We start from the raw sequence: 12,588 nt of genomic DNA, 5'->3' as shown, positions 1-12,588 counted from the left end.
AAAGCTTCATAGAAAACGGATAACGCTGACGCAATATTCAATTAGTAGCTTTTTTTAGTTACTAGATATGGGAAAAAAAGGATGAAGGATAAAAAAAAAATTAAAAAACACTCAGAAAGTCATAACGTATCAGGTAGTTCCCCAAGCATTCATCAATATAATTTCTTATAACTACATGTATCAATCAATCATTATCATTCTAATTCCTGATGCCTATGTATGTTTTGTTAACTTACTTTAAAGCGAAAGAGAAGGCGAAGAAATATAGGCAAAGCATGAACAATAACAACAGCAAGTTTACGGTTATCTACCAGGAATTTGCAACATTGAGTGTAAATAAAAGTAGGTGTCAACCAATTGTGTCATTTCCTCGAGGCATTTTCGGTCACAGGAAGAGCAGTTTGGTTCGTCACGCTGTCGCCTCAAGTGAGGAAAATGTTTGAATCAAATGAAATACTCTGAAGGCAGAAACTACGTGTTCGGAGGGGAAATTGGGTGAGATTTTATTTGACGATATCTCTTTCGTTCTCTCTCCCTCTCTCTCTTTCCCTCTCCCTCTCTCTCTCTCTCTTTCTCTCTCTCTCTCTCTTATTCTCTCTCTCTCTTATTCTCTCTCTCTCTTATTCTCTCTCTCTCTTATTCTCTCCCTCTCTTATTCTCTTTCTCTCTCTTATTCTCTTTTCCTCTCTTATTCTCTCTCTCTCTCTCATATTCTCCTTCTCTCTTATTCTCTCTCTCTCATATTCTCCTTCTCTTATTCTCTCTCTCTCTCTCTCTCTCTCTCTCTCTCTCTTTCTCTCTCTCTTTCTCTCTCTCTCTCTCGCTCTCTCGCTCTCTCTTTCTCTTATTTTCTTTCCCTCTCTCTCTCTCTCTCTCGCTCGCTCGCTCTCTCTCTCTCTCTCTCTCTCTCTCTCTCTCTCTCTCTCTCTCCCTTTCTCCTTCTCTCTCTCACTCTCATATCAACTCAAAAAATATCAAGAGAAAGCAAAGAGAGAGCAGTAATCAGAGGGTCACTTTCGAATAAACAGGTCAGTCAGTGGTTTGTCAATCCCACTCTTACCACGCCGGTTTTCACCAGTTTGATGTCCCGCTTTAAAGCTCGCATTTGTTGCAGTGCTCGAGTGCAACGTGCAAAGCTCCCTTCTCTTGTTATTGTGGTGTAGAACGTCAAGGTAGGTGTAGCGTGTTCTCGGCTGTGGTGTGATGTTAAGTTATCTTATTCTGTTGATACAAACGTTCGCATTTTTTTTTCTTGTTACCTAAATCAAGGTGCATTGATTGCGACCTTATAGACTGTTACTGCGTTGAGGGGTGTAACAGTAGAGAACAAGTATTTTTAGATATCAGTGTAAAGGAAAAAGTACTTCAAGAATTCTAAGATGACGGAAATATATTATTTAGTTCAGCTTTACTAAACAAGAATAGAACTGTGGATATGTGAAATATTTTCTTTTGATTTCTGTGAGTGATACATTTGCTGACAATCAAGCAGATTTCATGCATTTCCTCAAAGCTCTTTATTAGATGTGTTGATTTCTTAATCTGTCTGTTTATCTAGAATCACTTGAAAAATCATGTGAATCTCTAACACTGTTGTCAGTCTCGTATTCTGACATTCCAGAACCTAGAAGGATTAACGAGTTGGTTTTATAAATCCCGGATTCACGGATGAGTGGTTTTGGCAAAATTCCGGGGTATATGGGTCCTATATTTAGGGAATAATGGCGGAAAAAGGGTATGATGATGGCCGTTAGTATGCAAATTAGCTGGATAATGGATGAATCGAGAAACAAGATGAAGTATTAAATACGTACTAGGATAAGCAGAGTTACGTAGATTCATATGCAGAGAGAATAAGAGGAAGAAGAAACATGGAGAAGGCGTGAGGGGTGCTCACAAAAGGTTTTTGAAGCCAAAGTCTGGTGTTCTTGATTTCTTTAATGCTGGGTAACGGCACAGGTGATATAGAGATAATTACTTGGTAGCGATGGCTTGGCGGACGTCTTCTGTTAGGCTGGAGTGTCTCATGGGCGAGGCGGGGTCAGCGGCAGGGGAGCTGACCGTTCCCCGCCGGATAGAGTGGTCCCTGACAGCGTGTGTCCGAAGGAGTGAGTGTGTGTGTGTGAGACTGACCTGAGGTGGCTTTTATCTGACCAGCGGGGTCGCTATAAAGAGAGTTTTCCTTGATGGATAATTTCCTCGTCGTGACCACGTGGCCTTCTTATATCTCCACGTGGTTTCCACGTGGTCTCACAGAAGGGAACACATTCAAACTGAATTAAATGATGTAATGTTTTAAAAGTAAATTAGAACAGAACAGGAAACAATCAAGGTCAAAACAGGTTTCCTAAAATTCGAGGACCAGGTCAGAGATTCCCGTTACTCTGGGTCAAGACGTCTGTTAGTACAGCGGTAACGCACCGGCCTCACATCCCCGTGGTTGGCAGATCGAGCCCCGTCCAAGCTCGGGAGTTTCGACTGTCGCGTGGCGGTCATTACCGTGGCTGGGTATCACGGTGGGTAAGGGTCAAGCTCAGATCGAGTTGGCACACTCACGATTCAGCACACGCTAACACAGGGGGGCCCGGCAAAGCATCTACTCGGCAAATCTAGCTTATCCTTACTCTGGGTCATTCCCAGACGAAGGTGACTTTGGCCAACATGGTTGAATAAAAGTATATCTTTATTCCGTTTGCTTGTGTGCGTCTTATTAATTTTCTTTATTTTTATTAATTTGATTTGTTTGTATTCCCTATTTTTATTTCTCAGTTTGAATTCTGTTTTTTATTCTATCTTTCGAGTAGTTTTATTTTATATATGATTCGAAATTATCATATTCGAATATAATTTCCATTTCTTCAATTTTATACAAGAAATGTTTTATTTTTTACTAAATCTTCATCCTTTACAATCTATTAAATTTTCTTTCTTAAGCTTCGTAACTTTCTCTTTCTTCATTTTCACTTAAATTTCTTGCATTTAACAAATCTTTCTTAGTCTTTGTTACTGAAATTATTTTTTCTTTCATTTTTACCTTTCAGTTTTCTTCATTTCTTAAACTAAACTTTTACTTTAGATTACAAACTATTATTGTTGGTGAATTATGTCATTCTCCTATTTAGATAAATGTACATCATACTGAAATTCAAAAATTTCTTTTTTTTACTCAATTTCCTTTCTTCTCTGTTTAGAAATAAAACCACGCTTTCATTTTCATTCTTTTGTTCTCTATTTGTTCCCCATTTGTCTTCCGTATTGTTTAACTGACTTTATTTTTTTCTCTTTCTTTCAATTCTGACACAAGATGAGACTGGCAGTGATTCTGTTTCTGGCGGCCATCTTGGCGGTTTCGGCTGTCGTTGAAGCGCGGTGTAAGTTCGTTTTATTTTTTGTGATATAATGTTTTGTTTTTGTTTTGGTTAATGGAACAGGAAATAATATTATATGCATTGTCTTTGTAGTTCCCAAAAAATATTTTTTTCTATATGCAAGTACATCCTCACAGACGGACATACACACACATATGTACAATACATGTATGTGTATGTATATGTATATATATATATATATATATGTGTGTGTGTGTGTGTGTGTGTGTGTGTGTGTGTGTGTGTGTGTATGTATGTATATATATGTATATATATATATATATATATATATATATATATATATATATATATATATATATATATATATATATGTATATATATATGTATATATATATGTATATGAGTAGGGATGTATATAGATATATATATATATATATATATATATATATATATATATATATATATGTGTGTGTGTGTGTGTGTGTGTGTGTGTGTGTATTTGTGTGTGTGTGTGTTTGTGTGTATTTGTGTGTGTTTGTGCGTGTGTGTGTGTGTGTATGTGTGTGTGTGTATGCGTGTGTGTGTGCTTGTGCATTTTGTCCCTCCGCACCTATCTGTTATGAATTAACCAATGATTTCTTTTCCATCAACTTAACATCCACATTCCCATCGCGTCTTCGGTAGTGACCAGGTGCACCAAGTGAGTATCACAAGCATCTTCGTTTGTGAATAACTATTCTGGCTATAATAATGTCAATGACTGTATTTTTTTTTTTTTTTTTTTTGTGATATGACGAAAGATTACAAGAGGAGTGATAGTAAGAATGATTGTAGTACTGGTGACAATGCAATCATTAATCTATATTATTTTTATCGTCCATAGTTCGTGATGATTAATGCGATAATGATAATTACTATTTCATTGCTGACGATAATAGACATAGTGATAATGATAATAATGATTGTGATAATGATTATAAAACAATAATAGTAATAATAATACAAGTAATGATACTAGTCATGATAATAGAATAACAATTCTGACAATAAAACAAACAAAATCATGTTGATAAGTATTGAGCCTAATAAAAACAATAATAAATCTTCTAATACAACCATTGGCGATTAAGGTACCAAGAATCTATACTCTTATCATCACTTCTCAAAACTCACAACAGAAAAACAAACAAACAAACACAAATCACATATATCCTAACATATGCACAGTACATATATTAATGGTACATATATTAGTGGTACATATATCAGTGGTACAAATATCAGTGGTACATATATTAATGGTACACATATCAGTAGTACATATATCAGTGGTACATATATTAGTGGCACATACATCAGTGGTACATATATTAGTGGTACATATATCAGTGGTACATATATCAGTGGCAAATATATCAGTGGTACATATATCAGTGGCAAATATATCAGTGGTACATATATCAGTGGTACATATATCAGTGGTACATATATTAGTGGTACATATATCAGTGGTACATATATCAGTGGTACATATATTAGTGGTACATTTATCAGTGGTACATCTATCAGTGGTACATATATTAGTGGTACATACATCAGTGGTACATACATCAGTGGTACATATATTAGTGGCACACATATCAATGGTACATATATTAGTGGTACATACATCAGTGGTACATATATCAGTGGTACATACATCAGTGGTACATATATTAGTGGTACATTTATCAGTGGTACATCTATCAGTGGTACATACATCAGTGGTACATATATCAGTGGTACATATATCAGTGGTACATATATCAGTGGTACATATATTAGTGGTACATATATCAGTGGCAAATATATCAGTGGTACATATATCAGTGGTACATATATCAGTGGTACATATATTAGTGGTACATATATCAGTGGTACATACATCAGTGGTACATATATTAGTGGCACACATATCAATGGTACATATATTAGTGGTACATACATCAGTGGTACATATATCAGTGGTACATACATCAGTGGTACATATATTAGTGGTACATTTATCAGTGGTACATCTATCAGTGGTACATATATTAGTGGTACATACATCAGTGGTACATACATCAGTGGTACATATATTAGTGGCACACATATCAATGGTACATATATTAGTGGTACATACATCAGTGGTACATATATCAGTGGTACATACATCAGTGGTACATATATTAGTGGTACATATATCAGTGGCAAATATATCAGTGGTACATATATCAGTGGTACATATATTAGTGGTACATATATCAGTGGCAAATATATCAGTGGTACATATATCAGTGGTACATATATCAGTGGTACATATATTAGTGGTACATACATCAGTGGTACATATATTAGTGGCACACATATCAATGGTACATATATTAGTGGTACATACATCAGTGGTACATATATCAGTGGCAAATATATCAGTGGTACATATATTAGTGGTACATATACCAATTACAATATATATATATATATATAACCTTATCTCCAGGAACAATGAGTGTCCACCGCGCTACCAGTGTGTTAACAGGTGGTGTTCTGACAAGTGCAGATTGTAAGTATGAGTCGTAAAGTTTCCTGGTGGTGTAGGATTCGTAATGGTGATGAATATGATTATGATGATAGTAATGATGATGAATATGATGATAGTAATGATGGTGAATATGATGATTATGATGATAGTAATGATGGTGAATATGATGATTATGATGATAATTGCTGTGGTAAAAACAATGATGATAATAATCATGATAATGTTCATGATAAAAGTATTATAAAGAATGATAATAATAATGTCCATTATAATGATTAGGATGATAATAATCACAATGACTATGATCTAACAAGGGCTGATAATATATTCACGATAAAATATGAATCCATTTTCAATATCAATTTCATATCAGCATACAACAATAAGGATATTAGTAATGATAATGATCATCATAATAAAGATATTAATAATTATGATAATAATGCAACGATGATGATAATGATAATGATAATAATAGTAATGAAAACAACATCAATAGCAATTATGAAGATATAGAAATATATAATATAATATAAATATAAGTTGATACAACAGTTACGAAATCAATTCTTATCTATTCTAATGAACTCTTAATTACCTCGGAAATTGACTTCTTTTTTATCAGTAATATATATCTTTTCAAAGGTACAGATATTCCTCCACCTCTTTCTCTATCACTTTGAGAGAAACGAATGATATAAAAAAGACACCATTCCGTTATGCCTGAATTACAAATGCTAATATTATCATCATCATTACTAGTACTTCTTCCTGTGTCTAACTGGACTACTAAATAATTTTCATTCCTACTACTTTACTTATGGCAATGTAGACTACCTAAGAACCATTAATTCACTGAAATATGTTTTTGTTTCTCCTATCGATTTTGAAAAGGACATGTTTTTCTGTATGGGGTTTCGCTCTCCATAACCCTCCCCCCCTTTTCCCTATTATTAAAATGGAACGTTTTTTTTTGCTCTATTTCTCACTTCAAAATTGATGTCTTTTTGCTTCGCTTGTCAAGTCTCACCTTCAAAAGTGACATGTGTTCTTGCACACCCTCCCTCACTCTGTCACTTCAGATGTGTTCTTGCGCATTTCCCTCACTACTTCCAAACTAACCTGTATTCTTCTTCTTCTTCCTCCTCCTCTTCCTCTTTCAGAATGCGCGAATGCCTTCCCGGTCTGGCATGCGTGCTCGGCCGCTGCAAGGACATCTGCGAGGGCGCCTGCGGCATGGGTGCCAAGTGTGATGTCATCCTCAATGAGGCCGTGTGCACTTGCCCCGAGGGCCAGGAGGGAAACCCGCAGGAGCTCTGTGTCGCTCCCGTGGGCAAAGAAGCTTGATGGTACGTAGGCCTACAGTTTTTTTTCCCCTTTTTTAGGCTATATTTTTTGTTTTTCTTGCCTTTAGGTGTTATTTTTTCATTATAGTTTGTTTTAGTTGTTGCTCTATACTTAATCTCTAATATTTAGATGCTTTTTAGTTTGTTTGTTTTTTTAGATTTTGGTTACCTTTCCAATCGACAAAGATGGAACACGATACGCATCTGAATATATCTAGTCATTCCTTAATCATCTATGACTGTTTAAGGGACAGTTAGATTGCATTGTTAAGCGTGAGTTCTCATTAGCAATGTTTCCTTATTTCCAAATTCTCTCTCTCCTTCCCCAGCAAGGATTCCTAAACACCGATTCCTGGATTCTCTCGCCAAATGGAGACGCCAAGGAAAGGATCTCATGGCTACAAAGGAGTCAGGAAATATCAGTTCCTTTTACACTTAAAAGTTGTTGTTTGTTATTGTTTTTGTTATTGTTTTAATCTTTGGAATATGTCAAATATAAATCAACTTTTGTTATTGACTTTGATAAACCCAATGAGTGGGGGTGGGGTTTATGCACATACACAAATTTCCATTCAGAGAGTGCTTGGGAACATTCAAGCACAATCACTATTCCTTGTTTGGAAACCTTACTGCTGGACAATATTTAACACGGAACAACCTATCTATATTGCCAATAATAACTCTGCAAGGTGATTGGTAGTCTACATTACATTCACCGTTACATTATAACAAGGTCGTTTATATAATACGATTCACTGTCGGGCTTAGTTCATGATGGCAGTATGATGACCAAAGCTTGTGAGACCGTGAGGGATCATGTATCTCAATATCTAACGGTAGTGGCAGATCCATGTGGGCGGCCCTCTTTCATGTGGTAAATTTGCTCCTCAATAACGATATAAACATGACGTAGAAATAAATCACCCAATATCATAATTACGTTTGTACCAAAATTGGTAATAAAACATCAGCTGAAACTATGAGCGTATAAAATTTCCGTGTACATGTATATACATACATGTTTTCCGTGACTAGAAAGTGTTCTAGTTTGCTCCCAAATGATCAGAAAATGACTCTGAAATCCTGGGAATATCCACCGAGGAGCTACCCGCCTCTTTACCCCCTGATTTCGATGCTAAGTGCCCCCCCCCCACTTATAAAACAATCTGTCCCCCATACCCTTTGAAACATCATGGATTCGCCACTACCTACCAAATGCCGTCTGTACTACGACAAATATACATGGTAATAACATTCCAAAAGTATGATTTAACAAAGAAAATTAATCCTACTGACTACTGGGTGTACATACAATCTTCACCTATGGCAGTATTGTGCAAAGACACTGTAAGTAGCTGTTAAGCTTTATCAGGCATTTGAATGGTTTAAGGATCCTGTGGATATGTATAAACACTAAACTATTTACGGTATGTTCATAGATCTGACATAAGTTCAAACAATACATGTGTTGGTAACTTGAGAATGGCTGAAATGCGCAGTAGTAGTAACTAAGTACCAAGGGACAGTAAATGGTGCTCTGGCAACTAGACTCTCGGATGCCATGACTGAAACCGGCACATGAGTGTCACAGATACTTATAGACTGGTTCAACTCTTCCATTACGTTTTCACCAAAATCAGGGAAACTAATTATCTTTGATTATATATGTGAATCAATCTCTTATAAAGTACAGCAGGATATATAGATATCAAGCATGAATGGAATAATGAACGCCAGAAACCATAACAGAAATCCGTTTACAAATAAAAACATTCAATAAACACAATCTATTCAATATCTATCTCGTAACATATCCATAAGACACGCATGTAGGATTATTTCTTATTGAATAACCAAGTAGTGCTATCATTGAAAGTTTTCTGATTATGCTGATATTAATATTAATGATTATCATGAATATTATAATGACAATTGCACAGCATCAAGTGATATAAATGAAAGATAAGAGATAATATTAATATTAATATCATTGTTATTATAATTACTCTTCCCCGAGAAGGACATCAGTGAAACAAGCCATCCTGAGCTGTTCAGGAAGTGGCTCTCTGTGTGATGACTATACACCTGTACAGTCATTAGCTGTCCAAGAATAGCATTGCTGTCTAGTAGTTTGAGCTGGCCAAGTATAGCACTTCTCTTTCACTGACTCAGCTGAGCACAGCGCAAATATCTAGCTGTAAGGTCCGATAAAAAGACCTTTAAGTTTTGAACTGCCCAAGAAAGATACCTCTGTTTAACTACTTGAACTGACCTAAAATGTTATCTAATCATTTTTAACTATCCAAAGAAGGCTACTCTGGGTCGTCCGAGGACACCTTTAACAGCTTTAACTGTCAAAGAAGAGCATTACTCTCTAATCATTCCTCTGGAGCTATACAAGGAGGGGGCCTTTGGCTAAGTCTTGAGCTGTCCTAAGAAGACACCTCTAAGTACTACGCTACTAAATAGGGGCAAGTCTTGAGCTGTCTAAGGACACCTAATGGTTTGAGTTGTCCTGGAAGGGCACCCCTAAATAACCGCCTTGAGATGCCCATGGTGACCACCTCTAGATATGGCAACCATCCGTGTGAAGGATTTTCATTTCCCTATATCATCCATGACAAATAGAAAGAGGGACAACTCTCTGTACCTAAGGTTACGGGGCAGTGTAGGCGTTGTGTGAGACCCGAAGTGTCCAGACTAAAACTCTGGGTAAGTGCCACTACTGTTCCTGTGACTTTTGGTGGAATGACAGAAGTAGTGTGATGCGTGGTAATGTGGTGGCATGTGTAGAATGCTGGAGTGGTAGTGATGGGATATGGCAGAATAGTGGAGTGTGGCAGAGCCAAATAAGAACACTTTAAAGTCTTGAGCGTCCAACGACTCCGTCTTCACCTATCCAAGATGAACCCCTCAAACCTCGGGCTATCCATGAACACTTCTGGATCTTGAGCCTTTAATTAGGAAGGACTCCTCTGACTACGTCTCGAGGTGCCTAAGAAGGGCACATTTAGGCTGCCCTTGAGAGACTCGCCTGTTTCAGTGTTGTCTTGACAGATGTAGGCTATCCCGGAGGGGGGACGGGAAGTACTGATAGACATGATTGCACTGGTCTGGGTAGCAACAATCATTAATCATGGAAAAAACAGTAATATCATAATCACTAACAGCAAAAAATGCAAAAATCACGTCATTAACATAGCAGCAGCAGCAACAACAATAAAACCAACTTTGTTTACATCCGTAGCTCTATTTCGGCTGTGTATATTGATATTTTGGGTGAGGTAATAGGCCAAAAATAGCTCCGATACTGTCCTTGTATCCGACGTAAATGGATGAATAGTTACCAACGCACAAGCAGGCTGTGCAGAGTTTATCCTTAACAAAAAGAAAAATGAGTCAAATATACCAAAACATGATACCAATAAAACCAGTCTGTTATTATGTTTATACATTACACCAAGTACACAAAGAAAACTTTCATGTGGCGCAACTATTCCATGTACTTGAGTTACCGCGAGAACGAGCCACGTTTTCTCTCAACGTTCACGTCATCGACATGCTGGCCTGAGGCTCGGGTCGGAGGGGGAGTGTTTGGGCTGTCCAGCTGATGATCATTCTCGTCCCAAGCCACTCTCGACAGGTGGCAACGTTGCCTTGTGTTGTGAAGCACAGAAAAGTGCGAGGAATACGAAACATGACGACATGGTAGAATTAGTTATTTTTCTTGGATGTGAGTTTATTTTCCAAACAACATTTTTTATAAGAAATAAGGTATTTAACTTTGATATTTTTTTAAATCTCTGCTTTTGGGCAGATTTGGCGACAATAGGATATATGGGCACATAAAGTACAGAACTATGGTACTACGTAGTTAGGAAATGTCTCTGATCACCATAGCTGATCTTTGTTATGCTAGACACGCCAGGCTTCCAGAAGAATTCACTGACAACCTTATCCACTGACTGTTCCATGCATCTGCAAATATCAAGTTTGTTTATGAATCATCACAACAAGTGGAGTCTGCGTAAACGTTGGGGGCATAATCTATTTTGGTGCGGTCGTAAAGAGACAAGACTGCGCGACAGTTGTTAAACTTCTGTCCTTTGTTATATGATGCATGCCTGTAGGTCGTTGGCTTTGTACTCTCATTTCACACATGTTTCGTGTGCTATTCTCTGAAGATACCATCATCTCAGTCTACATGATATCATCATAAGATAAAGAAAGGGGAACTTCTTTTGTTTAAGCAAAATACAGAGATGTCTGACAGCAAACGAGTTTTTTTTTTTTTTACGTTTTTTTTTTCTGCGAGAGAAGCAACACTAGCCCTACATTAACATATGTAACCTATATTTTATTTTTCGACAAAGTGAGAAGTAAGGAAGCTCACCCTTTCTCTTACACTTTTTCACTCTTGCACAAACCATATGACATACATTCACATATTGATTTATCCAATGAAACGTTCAGCTTGACGTGTCTCATTTCACATATTCTGTGATCTGCTTTCATTATCAGAATAATATCTTCCAAATTGAATATGTTCAAAGGAATGTTTAATGATGAACGATAACAGTAAATTATTCTCAATTTACGTAACCGTGATATTAACGGCCGTGCATTCACCAACTAATATACATTCAGTTATTCATGTTCTGAAATATTTAGCCTGACGTATCTCATTTCTGTTATTCACTAACGGCCTTTCATTATCGGAGTCAACAATTTCCAGAGTGAATAAGTTCAAAGGAATGTCAAGTAATGAGCGACTCATAGGCTCGCATGAGACAATAGGATAATGGCCATTTGATGTCATTGTAAATTACTTTCTTTTTACGTAACCTTCAAACTTGCTGTTGTCATTGTTAGCTTGTTATGGCGGCTATTATCATCGTTACTCTTTTCCTTGTTGCAATTATCTACAATCATTATTATTATTGTTATTAATTACTATCATTAATATCATCGTTACTATTTGCTTTGTTGCTATTATCTATAATCGTTATTATTCTTGTTATTAATCGCTATCATTATTATCATCGTGCTTATGTCATCCTCATCCCCATCGCTTCCATTTCCGTTACCATAGTTACTGCAAATACAATTACTTCTGCACCACTACTGCCTTTACAACAACTATTTTAATAATGCAACGCAAACTACTAATAACACTTTAAGTATATCCTGAGTTTTCTTATTTCTCAATGTTTTTTGTTTCGTTTTTTTTCTGTGTGTGTGTGTGTGTGTGTGTGTGTGTGTGTGTGTGTGTGTGTGTGTGTGTGTGTGTGTGTGTGTGTGTGTGTGTGTGTGTGTGTGTGTGTGTGTGTGTGTGTGTGTGTGTGTGTGT

The 12,588-nt window shown here is 36.6% G+C and overlaps 1 protein-coding gene across 1 annotated transcript; it reads left to right on the top strand.

The window, feature by feature from the left end:
- Positions 1 to 5,780: 5,780 nt before the first annotated feature.
- LOC122249270 (uncharacterized) lies at positions 5,781 to 7,749 on the top strand. The gene is made up of 3 exons (XM_086548774.1): positions 5,781 to 5,913; positions 7,056 to 7,241; positions 7,568 to 7,749. The coding sequence occupies exon 2, from the start codon at positions 7,057 to 7,059 to the stop codon at positions 7,237 to 7,239; it is 183 nt and encodes a 60-aa protein (XP_086404900.1). The 5' UTR covers positions 5,781 to 5,913; position 7,056; the 3' UTR covers positions 7,240 to 7,241; positions 7,568 to 7,749.
- Positions 7,750 to 12,588: the final 4,839 nt, after the last annotated feature.

This window comes from Penaeus japonicus, unplaced genomic scaffold, assembly GCF_977035675.1.
Source record: "Penaeus japonicus unplaced genomic scaffold, GWHDUDI00000001_assembly GWHDUDI00000021, whole genome shotgun sequence".
Taxonomy (NCBI): Eukaryota; Metazoa; Arthropoda; class Malacostraca; order Decapoda; family Penaeidae; genus Penaeus; species Penaeus japonicus.
This window is presented reverse-complemented; position numbering and strand designations above follow the sequence as displayed.

Excerpts from the sequence above, each read along its gene's own strand:
- LOC122249270 (XM_086548774.1), top strand. The coding sequence starts at position 7,057 with ATGCGCGAATGCCTTCCCGGTCTGGCATGCGTGCTCGGCCGCTGCAAG.